This window comes from Sinohyriopsis cumingii, chromosome 17, assembly GCF_028554795.1.
Source record: "Sinohyriopsis cumingii isolate HCF-2022 chromosome 17, ASM2855479v2, whole genome shotgun sequence".
Lineage (NCBI taxonomy): Eukaryota > Metazoa > Mollusca > Bivalvia > Unionida > Unionidae > Sinohyriopsis > Sinohyriopsis cumingii.
Window position 1 is genome coordinate 29,857,743 of NC_142977.1, and position 20,121 is coordinate 29,877,863.

A 20,121-nucleotide genomic window follows, 5' to 3' on the forward strand; every position below is an offset into this window, starting at 1 on the left:
AATGTAGAATACAAAAAAATCTGTATATGGTTTAATGGCACACCAGCACAATACTGGCTATAGTGCCAATATAAACCACAATCTTCCAACAAGTTAAAGACCATTCCAGCTAGAACATCACCATGGGATACACCCTATGGCAAAAAGATCATCTCCATCAGTCAAATCTTGCAACAAGCAGGAGGGTGCAACAGTCCTATTCTACATCCTTAATCTGGATCAAGAAGCCATTAACAAACATTCATATAATTATGCACATAACATGGTTTAAAAGAATCTTGAAAATGCATGCTTCTGTATTAATGATCAAGTATATTTTGTCTACATTGTTAATAACTTTATTAGCAAATGTTCCTTTCTTTACATGTAATCATGCACAAGGTTACATACAAGATAACAATTCTGAGGCTGGCTTTCATTCAACAGTACCCAGAGGCAGGTTTCTGATTTCTTTTTTGTTTATAACAAAATCAACATATTTACTGTTGAGGCAGTGCTCAAAGATACACTGTAACAGTAGACTCATGTTGATCCAACTGTAAGATTTAAACCCATACCCTATCCAGTTCATGTCCAGCATGCTAACGAATGAGCTACCATGTGTGTGTGTGTGTGTGTATGTGTGTGTATGTTTTTTGGTACTTCACACTGGAAAAATAAGAGTCAAAAGCACACAAATCACATGCGTATTTTTGAATGTGAAAATGAAGCTTTCAGCATATATTTCAAATTTTACATTAACTATATCTAAGACAATTTTCTTTATAACATCTCAAGCATCAGGCAAATGAAAAGTGCCACTATGGTGAATTTGCAAGGCTAATTTAGCTACAACAAAATTAAGACCCAACTGAAAGCATGTTGTACATTATCAAAACCACTGCAAAAACTACAAATCTAATTCGCAAAGAGTTCAGGTGCCACTAAAGTCAAAAGCACTTATTAACACTACAAGATAAGCCATGGAGAGAATAAATGGAAATAATCAACACAGCAACACTGTTGCTTCTGTGGGATTTTTCAATGTCCATAACTGTAAGATTAAATAATAATAATAATAATAATAATAATAATGATAATAATAATAATAAGAATAATAGAATCTGACATGTCGCTATAAACATGTCAACACTTTGAACTTTGACATCTGAACTAAAAAATCCTCAGAATTTTCCATATGAAAACTTATATCAAATAATACACAAACATCTGTCTGCCATTTTATATTATTCAACAGATTTCATAAATTTTACATCCAAGATTATATTTAAAGGCTTCTGTGTGACAGCAAATTTTTCAGTAAATTATGTTTCTCCAAGATTACTTACATAATCATATTATGTTCAGAATATTAGCCTGCTACCTCTGGAATCAGCCCTACTAAACAACGACAATCATCTTTTTTAAAATCTCATATACACAAAAGGCAATAACTCTTGTCCATTAACTCCCCTTGCCACTGCCAGGTGTCACTAATTTTTAGATAAACAATATACTATTGAGGATGCTTATTTGGCAGGGTGGTTGGGAGGGGTCTTAAGTAATGTAATTGGGTAAGTATTCTTGAAGAAACATAGTTAATTGAAACATTTGCTTTCTCCATCAAATACATTCCCCAATCACATTATGTTAGGAGAATGGGTAATAGGAGGAGGGAATGCTGAGCATCTAACCTCTACTTTAGGTAACTTTCTAGGGAATGATGGCTTTATTCTCCAGGCAAATGATAACACATTCTCGTAATGAAATAAGCAACACAGCCTAGGGTCACCTGACCTGCAGCCCTTACACAGAGTTAAAAAGAATTTTAAATACTGAAATCTTACCCGCAAAATTTCACTGGCAAATCCAATGAAGCTGATTGACTGTGCTGATTGCTTTAATTGGATCTAGTGACTGTATGTGCTGACGCTATCGGACCTTCCAGATTCCAAGTTTGACTCTGTGAAGCATAATCTCATAGGTAAAAAGTCAAGAAGGTTGACTCTGCATGTCAGCCAACAGCTTGTGTATCATCAAAACATTAAGTCTGAATGCAAGATATGCAGAGATGGCTTGAATCTAATGAGTAATCTTCATGAGGTGATTCTGATCTTGCGAGACCCCAGAGTATGCTAAGCAAATAACCCATTTCAGACTTGAGGGGAGATATCCAGTTTCCCAGCTTTCACTGGAAGGAAGAGGCATTTGCGTGTACCACGACTTGTCTCTGTTTGTTTCAAGTAGTGCCTGAGTGCGCAAACAGGATCTTGCATGGCCACTGCTTTCGACCTGTCTATGGGAGAAAGTGAGCAAATGATGATTCTGACTACTGACAGACAGTAACCTATTTTAGCTACAAAGCCTTGTTGTGTCAAGAGGATCCAGTCAGAACTGAAGATAGGTCATGTCAACAGAAAGGGCATGCAGCTCGCTTACCCTGCATGCGGAAGCTAAAGCTGTCAGGAAACTTGTCTTGCATGATAGTAACTTTAACAAAGTGTAATTCGAGACAAATATTTTATGTCTCTTCTCTTCTTCTCTGTATCTTGCAAGTATATTGATTGTGTGTGTGTTAGTGTTTTGGATTTTTAACATAGCTTTAACAATTTTGCAGTCATATGCCAATATCACAATACTATGATGCCGCAACGGGTACAATATCATGGAGTGGTAGCCTTTGATAGTAATTGGGGCCAACCATTTCTCCTAAAAAAAGTCAGAGAAAAAGGTCATCCATTTGAGGGATTGAGGTACTCAGAGGGACGATGATACTGGTATGGCACTAGAACCTGAAAGCATACCACTTTCCCTCATGAGCCTTCAGAGTGGTGGGCCTTCTTTCTCTCGAGATTCTCTCCATGACTGAAGGTTTAAATTGCTTGTCTCACAAGACTGCCACAATAAGAGCCATGGGTGCAGAAGACAGTCCAGTCAGGGGAGGAACACCCATAACTATGTTTGCTTGACAGGATTCGTGTTGACTGTAATCTTCCAGGACAGATCTGTCACTATATCGAGTAGATTAATGACCCCAAATTTGTCCCCTATGAGAGAGGTTATCAGAGTCATCTTGCATTTCTGACCTCATAATAATCTGGATTATATTTGGCATCAGGACTGTGACAGGGTAGGCAAATGCCCACAACCCCTCCCAACTGATTGACAGTACATGCACTGACCAGGCTTCTGGGTATGGGACTGGAGACACAAGGGTGGGTAACTTGTTATTCCACCCTATCACCAAAAGGTCGATCACTGGGCACCCCCAAGGTAAGCAGATGCAAGTGAAGACCAAAATATGGAGAGACCATTCCAAGTGAAGAACTTTGTCTGTCGAGGACAGTATTGGCCAAGACATTGAGTCTGCCAGGAATGTGCCAGATTTTTATTTTGATATGGAGATTGTTGCACCAACATAGAAACTGCCAAATCAGAACACACAGGTCTGGTGATTTGGTTGCCCCGGTTTGAGGAGTTAGGTCATCACCGTAGGGTTGTCAGACATCACGAGTACTGTATGCGCCTGAGAGTCATCTTTTCAGAAGTGAAAGCCATTGATGACAGTCTTCATGTCTGGAAGGTTGATGTGCAGAGGCCACTTCCCTGGCTCCCACATGCCAATGATTGTAGTGAAGTCTGGCAACAGGTGGGCACCCCATCTGTACGTACTGGCATTTATACATATCGCCAATTCCACTTGGGGCTTCTCTAGCAGGAGATTTAAGAAATGTGGAACACAGACATGTGCTGCATTGAATCTGGCCTAACTTGACCAAAGCCATCAAGGTACTGGCAACGGTATGGTGCACTGCCCAGTTTGTGACCCTAGATTGCTAATGAGGCCAAATCTAACACTGAGGATGTAGAGTTTTATACCAGCAATAAAAGAATGTCACTGGACTTGGCTTTCTGAGAAGAAATCCCTGGAATTTCCTGGGTCACCAATTATGCCTGAAAGTCGGTCATATATCTCCATAATCTAAGCTGACTGGGGAAGGAGCCAGAAGGGCAGTGTCTCTTCGTCCTCATACAAGTCTATCAATGTTTTACCTTATTGTGCAATAGGGGTTGAGGGGCATTTTGAAGCTGCCAAAACCCTATAAATTTCCTAAACTCAGGCCTTAAAATCTTAATTCGGTCCATTCCATGTTCAGATATGAGTACTGTTGATTAGAAGAAGCTTTGTCACACTCACCAATTCCGAATCTGGGTCCACTTGCAACCTGGACAAGTCATACTGTGTGGTTCCAATGATTCAAGTCCATCCTCTTTGGAAATGTTACTAGTTCTCCTTTGTGGATAAACAGTGAACATTAAGTCCACAACTGCTGGCTGGTTTGCTTGGTGTATGGTTGTACTTAATGCTGGCAGTATAGAATACACTCTGACCATCACCAGTACCAGCCACTCCAAGGGACTGGCTGGATGAACAGATTTCTCACTGAAATCTCCAGCATAGTAAAGGTTGGATCACGAGTTTAATCCAATGGTTCTGGTACAAAACCCTAGGCATCCTGACTTACAGGCCCAAAGGCCATGTTTGGACATGTGGGGGTACTTGCACCCACAATCTGCAAAAAATTGGAGGGAGACGACACCAATGAGTTGGAACTGCAAGCGACAAACTAGTTGGCTGTACTGTTTCTTCAAAAGGTCCCCATGCTGGATGGCCATGCTCGGACATGTGGGGGGAACTTATACCCACTGGACTACCTGAAATTGTGGACACTCCCCCAATGATTCATAACTGCCAGTGACAAAATTTAGGTTGTCTTCCTCTACTTATTCCATCTTAGATATGAAATGACACAGAAAGGTAATCAAAGCATAAATTAGCAAATCAACATGTTAATAACTCACTAAAACCCACTCCATTACTAAAGGAGCGGGCAAAAACAGTGTCACATTGAATCATTAAAGACTATGCTCTGAACTTATGCAAAGGGCCCAGAGTGGCCAAATTGTCTAAAGTGCTCTCTGTTATGGATCACTGCCATCTCACCTCTGTCTGCATGGGTTTCGAGTCTCAGAATCGGCTAATGTGGGTATGTGAGAAAGAATGCCAGTAGCTTCTCATGGCTCGGTGGTTCTTTCTGGGGTTTTCTCGGGTTCTTCATACACCATTATTACTGGCCACCATGTATAGCTTATCGTGTGCTGAAAAATGGCGTTAAACCCTAAAACAACAACAATGAACCTATGCATTGCATATAGTTGAAATTCGAATGAAATGACACAAGAAGGAAAAACAATAAACTGGCAATGCAGCGTGTTAATATCTTATTAAAACCAACTCTGTTACTAATGGAGCAAGCAAAAATAGTCAATGTCACACTAACTCATAAATGAAGACATGAAGTCAAAGATAATGTGGTGTAATGAGGTCTTAAATTGACAAGCTGTGACAAAGTCCCTCAAATTTAGCAGAAATGGAAAAAGTAATATATACAACCAAAAGAAGAATGATTATCTCATAAAATAAATCCCAAAAGAAAGTTGGATGCCCAAATTTGAACACTAAAATGGCTTGGATTGCCAGAGGTCAAACGTGGGATGTTATCAGAACAGCAGTGAAGCTAAAAATACTCAACTGGTGGTAGCAAGGGAAGGTAATGGGCAAGATTTATTGCTCTTTGTCTAAATGAGATAGAAAAAAGATATTTGTCTTTTAGAAGGGCTGGATTCATGAGGTAGCAAGCTAATATTCCAAATATAATTGATTGGGGAACAAATCTGAAGGAGAAATGGCTTAATGTTATATCACAATCTGTTATTAAAAAAATGATCTCTTGAACTCTGGTAAACTATAAAACAAGCTTACCAGACTTACATAACCTAACAGTTGGAAATTATAATCAACAGGATGTTCTTGTATTTTAAGAACACATCCATATGTAATACCCCCCCGCCCTTTTAAATCAAATCAATTTTTACCATTTAGCATGGTTTCATTAAAAAAATATTTCCAATGATAAAGATATAATTAATATGCATATAAGATCTTGTTCATAACTGAATTCATCCAAGATCATGATATAATCCTATGTAACAAGTTTTATTAAAATTAGATCAGAAATAAAGTTTTTAGTGAGGTAAAAGATCGATCGGATGCAAAATTACCTCCATTAGTGTCTATAGTTCTTACTTATTATAGAACCTAAGACCATCATGTTAAATGTTTATTGACCAGGTTTGTGCAAAACCCAATCAAATTCTGGTCTCTGGAAGTTGTAAGCTTCATCAGATATAAAATTATCTCATAGATATGTATGGATCATTAACAAAAGCATTCAAACATCTAGAGCAGTGTGGTCCATCTTCAAAAATGTGAGCTACATGGACCAAAAATCTAAAGTTTGTAGGCCATCCATCCATACATACACAGACCTCTTCCTCAATAACTTGCACACAACAGGGTCCAAAAACATAGACCGAATTATAAACAAGTGCACGAATTATCAAGGGACCTTCATAGCAACATGAAATGATGCTATCCTCACTGGACATGAGAAAACCAATGGAGCTGATCTGTTTAATGGCTGAATACTCGTTTTACAATCACATTCAAAATAATTGCTTTTCCAAATTAAGTTTTTCATTTTTATGTAAAAATGACATTTATTTTCATGATGCCCATCCAGATCGTTAACATTATTCCAACTGGGTTCAACAATCCTTCATGTGTACGTGAAAACATAGTGCATTACATCACTGCTTTATGTTGCTGTTGAGTAGTTTGGTTCCAAGATCCACTTGTTGCTTGCAAAGCAAGGAGCATAATAAGCAGGGAACCAGACTAGCGACTTATTTAAATTTACAATCAAACAATATTTCTTTTATTAAAAAGACATTATGTTCATGAAGCAGCCATCAATGTTGAAAGTCAATTTTTTTTTATTGTTCTATTTGTAAAATATTGATACCATGATTTCATTTCAAGTAATAGTGAACTTCTTCTCAACTATGAGAAAATCTCCAAGTGCCAATTCAGGAATTACAAGTTAACTACAAACACTGACACTAGCTACTCATTAATAAAATGTACATGTGAACCAGAATTTATTTCATCAAGTATTCATTTCACTTCAGTGTCTATCTTTGATCACATTTGTGAATAAGTATGCTAATATATGTAATTTAATTATATTACATTCACCTAACATGTAGTAATAGAACACAAATTTCACTTGATGAAAAAAGTTATTTAATTGGTATTTATTTATCAAATTGCTGCCTCAAGTAGGCGTTAGTGACATTTTCATTGACCAAAATTTTGTTGCATACTGTTATTAATTGTTATTTACTGGAAATGTTGTTTGGAAAGAAAATGTAAAAAAATACATGAATCCTTATCAAAAGTTGTTAATTTCATAAATCAACCATTTTCAACTGTAAAATAAGTGATTTATTAAGGTGTCATGATACCAATTTTATATCGTATTTTCTTCATTTTTTGTGCAATTTCTAGTTTTAAAAAACAGGATCCACAACTAACATGGTGTCATAAGCTGTTTGCGTGAGTTATCAAGGGAGAGGTGGGCATACATACATACACACATAACATTCATACATACATTAGTCATTACACTATGATTATAGAAATGAACACATGCCACACAAAAAATTACCTGTGGGCCTGTAGCTGGACCACTCTGATCTAGTAGGTATAATACTATGAAACAAGTTTTGATAAGTCTGATCTGAAATTGAGTCACACAACTCATGCCATGCTCGTACAATCTGATTCATGATCACTTCAAAAATATGTATGAATGAAACTCATTATCCAAGATCTTGACAATTCAAGTCATTTTACCAAGTTTGATCAAAATCCTATCAAAACAAATAAGTATCAAGAACAGACACAAGCATGGCAAATATGAGTCCACTCTCTTCATCGGAATAATCTTGAGTATATAAGCTTATATTCAAAAGTCTGATCAAAATGAGATCAAAAATATGACCTCCAGACTTGGCAACAAGCTCAACCAATTAAAAAACAGGTAACCTATCAAATATGCACAAACCTCATTCATTATCAGATTTGGTCAAGACACTGATAGCATAAGCCCACATTCCAATTTTGATCAAAATCAGATCAGAAATATGGCTTCCATATTAGCAGTTAGATCAGCTTATTACGTGCAAGATCACTTCATTAATGCAAGAGAAAGTTTGATGATATAATCTTATTTTTCCAATTTGATCAAAACCAATCGGAAATATGACCTCCTGAGTAGTTAACAAGCTCAACCAATCAGTTGCAAGATCACTTCATAATTATTATGCATTAATCTCCCTGACTCAAATTATTAAAGGTCTTCATCAGATATGCTTACATTCCAAGTTTTATCAAAATCAGAATGGAAGTCTGGTAATGCATCAATCTCCCACGTTACAAATCATCCAATCTGTTGATGTGACATGCTTACATTCCAAGTTTTATTAAACTCAAAATAGAAATCCAGTAATTCATCTTTCTCCCACATGATCAAATTATCAAAGTTGTTGGCGAGTTATGCTAAAGTTCCATCAAAATCAGAGCAGAAATCTGGCCTCCAGAGTGGTAACAAGCTAAGTTAATTGGATCACCATATTAATATAAATGGATCTTGATCATTATCAAACTCTGACAAGATTTTGATGAGATAAGCTTTTATTCCAAATTTGATCAAAATGGATATATATATATAAAAAAAGGGTTCCAGAGTGGTAACAAGCAGCTCTCAACAGTTGAACAATGCTTAACATTGAATTCATATGTGATGAACAAAGTCAGCCATTCTATTCAGAAGTTCCAATGTAATAATTCTAAGTACTGTACCATGATATTATGATGCTATCAAAAATGTGATTCGATAAACTGTTACTACAGTTCTGATGGCAAACACTGCTGAAATACAGATAAAACCATTTAAAAAAGGTGCTGATGTAAAATGTAATGAATGAAAGAAAATACCAACATACATTCTGACAGCTATGTCTCACCTTAGGAAACCTAAATTGCACGGCAAAGCATACTTGAACCACTAAATTTAAAACAAGAAAAGCCAATTATGGTCAGACTGCAAGCTTTGTTTTGTCTAATGGTGTTGTCTCATTATAATTGCATCCATGTCTTACTGGACTTTACACTGAGGCAGAAGTATTCAATAAACTGAGCTAATTACAGAGGTAAAAGCAGGTCACTGGTGTGCAAAATATTGGTATGGGTATCTAAATTTGAGTGATGGTCTTAGTATATTTGGTGATGCATTTATATTCCAAGTAACATAATTCTGTAGCCAACAGTGCCAGAGGCACACCACCACCTGTAATTAAAGTGTCAATCATCAAATGGACAAACTGCCTGATGGACATGCATCATCAACCTATACACTGGACATGCTTTACAGTCTGGCCAATCAAACAAAAAATAAAAAATAAAAACAAACAAAGCAATATACTAACTTTCTATGTTGCTGACCACAAGATCACTTGGAACTTTTTAAAGTTTGGAGTTGGATGGAAAATATTATCTTACTACATCAATTCAAATTAAGTGTGGCTACTTTTAAAGTATAACAACACACTGACTTTACTCAAACACTATATGCACATACTTTCTCCTCCCCCCACCCACATTACAAAATGACAACGATTCCAGTTTGTTAAGTACAGAGAAGCACTGGTCAATAGTGAAAAATGATGATTATATTAAGGGTATAGTTTGTTATAAATATCTTTTTAAGCCACATATCAAAGGCATTTCTCTGTCTCAAACTGCGAAAGAAGATTTATTTCAATACAGATCTAAAATATATGCAATCATGAGTATGGTTTGAAAAGCAAAGGTATAATGAATATAATTTGAAACAGGATGCTGAGATATAGATTTGAAATCAGTATTCTTAGTAAAAAATGTCTGCAAGACTAGGCAAAATATACAAGAAACATGGACATAAGCAGTATTCCAAAACCCAGCTGTCAAAGCAACAAAGTTTTTTCATTGTTAAAAAGGAAGGAAAGACAAAAATGTAACATATATACAAGGAACAAAAAGCAGTTGTGGGATAAATTCCACATGCTAACAATCTGCAGGCACAAGCAAAACAGGAAACAAACCAGCTAACACCACTCCATTCCATCAGCCGAGTGAGACGTAGGTGAGGGGTAGGGGTTAGTCTCCGTCGATCAAGTGCTCATAATTTGAAAGTTCTTCATTGGGCTCACTTCCTTCCCTACAGTAATGATGCCGACAATATTAATATGAACAGGGCTGCCATGTTTTGCCATCAGAATTAATTCCCCTTTATGTGCTTGATAAAGAATATATAAATACAGTCAAACCTGCCTTATTGGCTACCTTATATAGCATTCCCATTTCATATTTCTCCCAATGAATTGACTTTATAAATGGTCACCAAGCTTCTACAGTCAATCGCCCAATACTTTCTAATTGAAAAATTGTTTCTTTCTGCTTAAAGTGGTCATTCAGTGTACTGACCATACATGTCAATTATTTGTTTGTCCCCAAGAAAGACACTGTTGACATAAAGACTGTCATGTACTCTAGTCAATATGTTGTGTAATTTTAGACTGGCCATTTATAATTTAAGAATTTGAATAAAGCCACAATTTTGCTTAAAAACTCATAGTTACGGCAAATAGTTAATGTACATTTTCATTTTACATCCCTTCCATTTATGTGGTTTGTGTGTGTGTGTGTGTGTTTGCATGTGCTGATGACCATATTTTATGTTCTGATCAGTGTTTACTAATTAATAATGGTTTGGGATCAAATACGTAACAATCTCTTCCAACATGTTATATATAATGTGAAAAATCAAATTGCTACTATGTTGGATAAGTAGATGGGCTGAATGTAATTACAAGTCAAAAAAGGAAAAAATGGGAAAACTATGATAATATTATGGCAAGATCCGCATAAATCTCTATGTGTAAAATGTATTGTGGGTTGAGAAAAATGAACAGATAGTCACAATATACATACCAAATATTCATTATCTATCCGTCAATGGTTGAGACAAAAGAATTACCAGGCATTTAATCATTTACTTACTCTTTCCAGTCCAAGAATGTATAATAATAGACCAATACTACATTCACTAATTCATATTAAGACATCCAGTCCAAGAATGTGTAATAATAGACCAATACTACATTCACTAATTCATATGTATAATAATAGACCAATACTACATTCACTAATTCATATGTATAATAATAGACCAATACTACATTCACTAATTCATATTAAGACATCCTGTTGGATCAAACTTTTCAAGGAATGATATGTTAGCGGCAGCATGAACATGAAACAGGATGAAAACTCTTGCACATTTAACAGCAAACACATTATGGGAGCAGTGTTTCAGCTAAAAAGGCATAACACATTTTTGAACGAAGGTGACCTGTCAGTCACTGGGTTGACATTTTCTACATGTGGCCTAAGTCTGTTACTTCTGAGACTGCAGATTCAAGCTACAATATACAGCTACTTCCTCGCCATGTATAGAAGTAAAAATGTGCATAAAAAATAAGACTGAGGGAAGGTTTGACGAAACCCATGAATTAAACCTATTTTAATCAAAATTTCTATAAGATAAATTTATATAATGAATTCTTTGAATAAGAAATTATGACAAATGCCTAAAATAATAGTAAAAACAGTCAAATATAATAAAAATAATGGTACTTTGTGCATCGTATTTCTTCAAGAACCAAGTTTGAAAAGTGAACCTATTTCAGTGGTCAACAGTGCACAAAAAACAGACTGGCCATGTGGTTGCTATTGACAGGTTTGACTGTATGACACAAATGCTGCCCACTCGATGACATTGTGTGCAAGTCCCTCCCTCTGACCCCATCATAGCTTTTTTCTATACAGCTCTACTCAATTAAGTTCCTGAAAATATATGCAACAATAATCTAAAGCTACCATATGTTCTATTATGCTGATTGCCAAGGTTACTAACACTCACCAAAAATACTTCTCAGAAATATGCCTTAGAGATGTTCTCTCCTGCCTTCATGCATAGAAAATAAAGGTTTCATAAACCTGTTTTACTCAATGTTGTCAACAATACATTTTCTAAAAATAAATTTGGTCTCCTGTTTCATTTTTTTTATTCTCAATATTTTCACCATATTATTTTTGGGTAATGTTAAGATACATATATTCTATTTAGTTTCCTTTGGGTGCAGTGAGTCGAATAGCATCCTTTGTCACACTGCTTGATCAAATATAAGCTAACCCCTAACAGAAGCATTTCTAATTTAAACTCCAATCTTGCTAATGGTGATCAATAAATACATAATAAAGCCACATCTCCTTGTCCATAACCATTCACTGTTAGTTTGCACAATGAATCTGACAGCATGTTAGTAAGACAAATAATTCATATGCAAGGTCTCAACAACATCAATGTATTAAAAATATGTCATCACCAATGAAGCTTGATAAAAACCAGCAAGAATAATTTTTCTCAATTTGTTTAATTGTATTTTGTTAAAACAGACTAATCTGCATTCAACAGTCCATAAAACAAATATCTGTCATTATTCACCCTTCACTGATTTTTTTCTTATTATGCTGGGTAATAAATCAAGTGAATAAAAAAGCATGTAACATGTAAACTCAGTTTATCTGAAGTCTGTTGGAACTTCTAATCAATAATTAGTATCCATCAGTATCCATAATCAGCCATACAATATAAAGTGCTAGAAAAATAAAACTTTTGATCTTCTTTGCCAGATCTGGAAACCTGTGATGACATTGGTGAAAGTTAAGTTAGGGTAGGTCAATCATGAAGTTTTACAAGAATCAAATAACAATATGCTCCTAGAATGTATCAAAAGATATACTAATATATACTTGCATATTATGTCTGGTCCAACTGCAAACAACAGACACCCTGTTCTGTCACTGCATAAAGCTCTGGCAGATCTGGATCTATTTTGTTATATTGACAATTCCAAAAAAACAAAACTGCATAGACCTATATCTGCAAGGTGCATACAGCTCTGGCAGATCAGGATCTGTTCTACTAACAATTCCAAAAACAAGCAAAAAAATTGCATAGACCTAGGTGCATTACAATATGGCAGATCTGGATCAATGCAGTTCACAGCTGGATCCAACTTATACAAGAGATGCCATCATATTCAGGAAGCATAACATAAATTTGTTTGGGTTCTTGGCAGCCCATCTTGAATGGATTACACATTTATTAAAAGTTGCTGTTGTTGTGGGGTTTAATGCCATTTTTCAGCACATGATAGGTTATGCATGGCGGCCAGTATTAATGGTGGATGAAGAACCCTGGAAAATCACGGGAAGAACAACCGACCCACGAGAAGCTCCTGGCAAGCTTTCTCACATACCCACATTGGTCGAATCCTAGACTCGAACCCACGCAGACAGAGGTGAGATGGCAGTGATCCATAACGGAGAGCGCTTTAGACCACTTAGCCACTTGGGGCCCCTTATTAAAAGCAACAAACATTTGAAGAAACATACTGCACTCTCCTATGACCTTAAAAATACCTGTACCAAGTCAATAACAATTATTGTCCAATAATAACAAATAATGTCTCCATTTCTCCAATTTGAAACCTTTAATTCCTTCAACACTTTTGATCAAAACAAAAATCGTAAACATTACTTTTCCTCACAAACTGTCAGCATTGTCTTTTTCCCCACATTTTATAGCTGACTGATAGCTTGTTGTTTACAATGCTTTTCAAAGTGAGAAACTATTACATGCATTATTTTTGCAAACTTGTGCCTAAACACATTTCTATCACGTCTTTACACCGAAACCACCTTTTTTTAAAAAGTATCCCCAGAAGTCTGATTATCTGCAATTTTATCAATACAATTCAGAACGTGGAATTTTCATTTTAAAACATTCATAATGATATCTGTATTGGTTGGCCTCTCTTTGTTATACACAGGTATATTCAGTAAATATTCTGAAATGCCATATTTTTTTTATATCTGAAACAGGCATGTACAACCTGCAGCCCATGACCTGGTTTTATTATCAGCTTATTTACTCCATATGGGGTGGCTTTAAAAATTGTTTAACCAGCCTGCATGCTGAAGGAAGTTTCACATGCATGGTCAACAATTTAAAAGCCAACCCTTTTCTAAATTTCAACAATGATTTTAAGGAGAAAATTTCATCAAAGTCAAATCTGGCATGCCATTCTATACCAGCAGGCCTAAAAATCATGGACCTCTTGAGCCTGAGGTTTTCTTCTGACCACTCACAAATGCAAGCTCCTGTTTTATGTCCTGAAGCCTGGAAATCACAAAACTCTTGAGACAGACTTTTGTTTGACCAAGCACAAACAATGTTTTATTTCAATGGTCAGTTCTGACTGAGTGAAAGAGAAAACTCAAAGTCAAGTTTAAAACTGTTTGATCTCAATGATTCTGATCTAGACTGTTTGCTTGAAATCACAAGTAGAACAAACTTTATCAACACTGATCTACTGGTAATTAATATGACTGCAGATTCCTGTTACATGATATGTTATGACACCTGATCTAGATCTATGTTGTTTGCATCAGAATATGATATATAAACCAAGAAATACAGCAATGGTAAGGAAATTAGGGCTATCCAGCAACAACAAAAATCCAAAACAAAATGAATAAGCCAACACAAGCATTCATAGAATTAGTGTTTAAAGTAAACACTCACTGTGGAGCAATTCACAACACTCTGAGAATAAGATATGCATTACTAGTATTAAAAGTATAACTACTATTTTTGACTATTTCTTTATCAGAATAGTCTGTTAAAAGGAAGCAGAGAAAATGAGTATTACTAGTTTTCATATATATATATATATATATATATATATATATATATATATATATATATATATATATATATATATATTCATGTATGTACAGGTCAAGTCAGACTATGATCTGCCATTACATAATGCAATGGCTTTTTAGGGTCTAAATTGTTTGTTTTACTAATTACTCCCAACAAACTGCACAGACCCAGATCAGCTGACACATTATGCGATGGCACGGTTGGGTTTGTGCAGTGTGCAGGTGGACTCCACTTATAAGTACAAATGATAAATTTTGAATGCCATAAATGATATTAAGATAATTTCATAAAGGGACCATTCAGCAAATTCAAAATAACATTATCAAATTTTCATAAATCAAACAAAGTGATACAGTTCACACCTCCACATTACAGTTCAGCATAGCACAAACCTCTGTATGATGTTCTTCATCTGGTCATCCTTCTCAACTTGTTGTTTTCGCATGCGCTCCTCACTCTCTTCTAAACGTAATTGCCAGTCAGAAATGAGCTCCCGTGTTCCACTCTCATGTTCAATAAGTTTGGCTTCTGCTCGCTGAAGCCTTAACTGTGCCTCTGCAAGCTGATGCTTCAAGATTTCCACCTCACTCTCATACTGCAGGAATTATAAAAACGTTCGGGACTTAAATTTTTAAACAATGTGCCCCGCAATTATACTTGTTTTACAACTGTCTAAACTATGAACATTTGAACAATCATGGAATAAGTTATTAATACATTTTTGGTGACATGTAGAGAGGTGCCACCTAAATGTTAAATGGCAATGATGTAGCATCTGTTTCAGTACATCTAATACTTGTACAAGTCCTACAGAGTATATTGTCTTCAGTGGAATATAGCCACTACCAGGCCAACTTGACAGATTCTGGTACTCTTTAAACCAACAAACGAATAGGCTTATGACCAAGCTTAATCGTCAAATTTTCACAAGTCTAAAAACAAATCTTTGTTATAAGAAACTTCTATGTTAAATGTAATTAATTCATTAAAATGGGATTACTTAAAATATGCAACAATTAAATAACAATCATATAAGACCATTACTTTGCTTATCGAAAAATTGCAAAATTCCTGTTTTAGTTCTTATTTTTGATGTATGTTCAAGTTCTATCATGTGGCTAAATTCAGAAATCTGCAGTCCAGCAAACTCTGATTGAAATGACACCTCAAGGTCTGGCCACTTGTTTCCATGAAACATTCTTGAAAATTCCAGCAAGGCTAATACCTGCATATTGATCCCATGATCAAATCATTGCTCTAAAACTTGAACCTGTGACCCAAAGGTTAAAAGACTAAACAGGTTACTGAATGAATTTTCACAGTTCTAAATAATGTTTCACCTCAAAATTAAAAAAGTGTCCAGCTTAAGAAATATCACAAAATGAAAAGATATAACCGAAACCTTAAACTGTTGATGGCAATGGCAATGGAAAAGTGACTATGTCTCACTTCTCTCTAACATGGTGTTGACAAGAAAAATGCATACATAGTTGATCTTTACATGAAGGTAAACTGGCCAAAGGATAACTAAATGTCCAATTAATATCTACCTTGCCATATGTAAAAAGAAAGGAGTACAATACAGGTAGAACCCATTATAATGTGATTCATCCTAAATACATGCTCTCGGAAAAGCCACCTATTCATATCCCTAGCCGATTTTTACTCCCAGCACTGTGTTTAATGTTGCCTTAACTTCTGAAATTTTCTAAAACATATTGCGATATATCATTAAGAGGTTAGTTAAAACTGATGACACTGAAATTTCAATGCACATTTTCTATGGGGAAGTTTTTAAAAACATTTGTTAATGTGATCCAACCACTATCACTATGTTATTCTTTGGAAACCAAGCATTGCATTATAACGTGTTTTACCTGTATAATAGTATGATTACTGAGTAATCAATCAAAGCAGATTATTAATGTGCACCTATTTCCATGGAGATTGCTTTAATTTTTTTCAGACCTGCCAAACCGAACTGTCTCAGTAAGGTAGTCAATTTCTTCTGTAAGTTGGTCCCAGTTTTAGTAAAGTGTAACAAAAATGAACGTACTGCTAACGTGCAATTAAACCTCCAGAAGTATCAATCATGACTGATGCAGAGAAGGAAACCAGTTTTTCAAGTCAAAAGTTTGTAAGGTTTACTTCAACCTTCGTTACCTCCAGCACAGTTTCACAAACCGCAACTCCAAACTTTACAGCAGACCTGCCAACCCTGATGAGAGCATCTCAGTAAGGCAGTTAATTTTTTTTTCTCCATAAGTTTAACCAGTTTTCAGTAAGGTGTCACAAAATATTATCAACTGTTACTGTAAAGCTGGAAAGTATATTTAAAGCTTGGTATTCACAACATGTAGCAACGGTAAACATCATATTCAAATGAAAGATTTGTGAAGTACATGTAGACCTTATTTATCAACAGTACAGTTGCACAAACTTCAGTTCCAGAGCCTATGCAGTTCAATGGCTTGTTGCAACTTCACATAATTCTTGGAATCTGTTTTCCATTTCATGTGATGACGGCAATCATTTCTCATTGAAACATACTGAAATTGACATATGATGTCCAATAAACATAACTGTGACCCTTACTATTTTTACTCACAAGAATCTGAAGATTACTTTTCATTAAAGAGGCTTATTTTCCTTTTCATCATCAACATGCATTGCTACCTGGATGTCATTTTAAAAAAATTCTCTAACCATCCGTTTGATCATGCAGAAAACTTTGCATGAAAAAACATGCAGTTTAAAGCATTTGAGGTACTGCTGTAAAGTTAGTCTGGTTCCCTGATTAACTCCACTAATTCTAATAAGAAACCAGGATCCAAATCAAACACAGATGAATCAATTATCCTGATTTATCTGCAACAAACATTTTCCATTATTTCTGCTTTTATTCCTTAAGTCCGTATTTTATGGGTCATTTTCTTAAGACTTGGGGCAAAATCATAAGGGTTGGCAAGTCTGTTTTTTAAATCAAAGAATCTTTTATAATTCACTAGTTATTGTAATAAGTAACACATTATCTTCATTTACACATACAATGACATCCTGCTGCTACATAACTATTCAATGTAAACTGCCCGTGTACAAATGTTCAGTAGTCACAAGATTTGGTGAAAAATTTATGCAAACTCCATTTGTCACTCGTACCTATAAGTATAATTACAGACTATGAATGAGCTAAACAAATTCTTAAAATTACCTCTTGTTTCGTCTTTTCTTGCTCATGAATTTTCCTTTGCACAGATCGAATACCCATATGTACAGCATTCTGAGAGGACAGCTTTCGAGAGCTATCTTCTGAAAAGACACTGCCATGGGATGAAAACAGAGCAGTTTCACCATAACCCTTAGGAGAGTTACTTCTTTGTGATATAACTGTATCTGTGGCAGTGCGGCGTAACTGGTCCCCATAATGATTTGATGTGAACATGAAATCTACACTATGAGACAGTTCATTAGTCCTCAAGGGGGTGCTGCCAATTGTATTGCAGTTATAATGGGAATGAGATGTATTTCTGAGGTTAGAACTTGAGCTGGAGTGCTTTCCAGCATAGTTCAGAATGGGACTAGATGTGCGTAGGTCTATGGGGTATTTTCTAGCACTGTCCACATTGGACATGGACACAGTCCATTGAGATTTGGATTTCTCTGACTCGTGAATGGATTCATTGCTACTAGAACTAGACAATTTTGGAGCAATTTTACGCAAAGCTTCACTTGGTGTTTCAGACCTATCGGATTTCACAAGACTGCAATTTTTGACTGTGTTAGCTTCATCGCTACTGCTTAATGAGCTTGTACTTGGAGTCTGAGGGATTGGAGAAGATGTAGTTCCCCTACTAGAATCTGAACCATGTTTGTGTCTGTACATTGGATTTGCGAAAGACAATGGAGTTGACTGAGACATGAAGTTCCGAGAATAATCTCGTGCAAAATCATGGTTGTGTGCATTTTCTATTGGTGAATTTGACTGACTGTAACCAAATGACTGATATCCTGAAGACGCTATTGTAGAACCCTGACTTAATGACATCTGGCTTCCATTCACATTATTTTCATACTCCATTGAAGAATTTGCAACTTCCTCATCCATGAACGAAATTAGGTCTACATGCTCTCCATTTATTATATCAGCAGCACTCAACATTTTATTCCAAGACTCGTTAACCTTCTTTTCATTAATTTTTTTCCTTGCCCTGACTGAAACATTTTTTATTTCTTCTTTGTGAGAAGATACAGAACTAATTGCACAACTTGAGACGTAATCATCACTTGTATTCAAGTCTATTGCTGCTTGCCGACTACTGCCAACATCAAAACTTCCCTGTTGCGAGGATTCTCTTGAATTTAAAAATGGTGTTTCATCAGTGGATTTTTCACACAGCTGTAACATGTTTGTTAGAAACTCTGATGGAGAGGACACATCAGTTCCTCTAGCCTGAATATGTCCTTGAATATTTCCAAGATTATCATAATGCATGCTTCTCCGGTTGTTGGGATTTGGCTTTCTGTGAGTCACAGTTGGATCCTGTATATCCATGTCAATCTGAGTTAAAATTTCTGGCAGGTTTCCAAGTTTCTCCTTCATTCCTGTGTTGTTCTGCAAAGAAGAATATGCTCTTGCCTTATTTCTGTTATGTTACAATAACAAAAAACTTGACCTTGATACAAGATTTCTGTTGTGTTACAATAACAAAAAACTTGACCTTGATACAAGATTTCTGTTGTGTTACAATAACAAAAAACTTGACCTTGATACAAGATTTCTGTTGTGTTACAATAACAAAAAACTTGACCTTGATACAAGATTTCTGTTGTGTTACAATAACAAAAAACTTGACCTTGATACAAGATTTCTGTTATGTTATAATAAACAAAAAACTTGACCTTGATACAAGATCTCTGTTGTGTTATAACAAACAAAAGATTTGACCTTGATACAAGATTTCTGTTGTGTTACAATAAACAAAAAACTTGACCTTGATACAAGATGCTTATTCACAATATGTATAATTTGACTGGATATGTCATTCAATACAAGAAAATGACAAGAATGAAATTGGTCAATACAGGCTTAATATAATTCAGCAATACAAATTTAACATAGGCATGAAGTAATATTATCCATAAGTTTCAGTGGAATACTAAAACTGAGACATGAAATAATATTCTCCTGCAGATTCAATGGAATACTAAAAATGAGACAAAATAATATTCTCCTGAAGATTCAATGGAATACTACAACTGAGACAAGAAGTAATATTCTCCT

General features: G+C 35.5%; 1 protein-coding gene across 8 annotated transcripts in view; it reads right to left on the reverse strand.

The window, feature by feature from the left end:
• The window catches only part of LOC149778344 (disabled homolog 2-interacting protein-like), a 377,099-nt gene that overhangs the window by 8,245 nt on the left and 348,733 nt on the right, over positions 1 to 20,121 (reverse strand). For 7 of the 8 annotated variants that reach the window (XM_089939159.1, XM_089939158.1, XM_089939161.1 and 4 more), the window contains 2 exons: positions 18,052 to 19,452; positions 15,233 to 15,435 (listed from right to left, as the gene is read on the reverse strand). In XM_089939159.1, the coding sequence (XP_089795285.1) occupies positions 15,233 to 15,435; positions 18,052 to 19,452 (1,604 nt within the window). Of the gene's footprint in view, positions 1 to 10,086; positions 10,203 to 15,232; positions 15,436 to 18,051; positions 19,453 to 20,121 lie in introns of all 8 variants that reach the window. The other variant, XR_016415494.1, reaches the window with a different exon arrangement.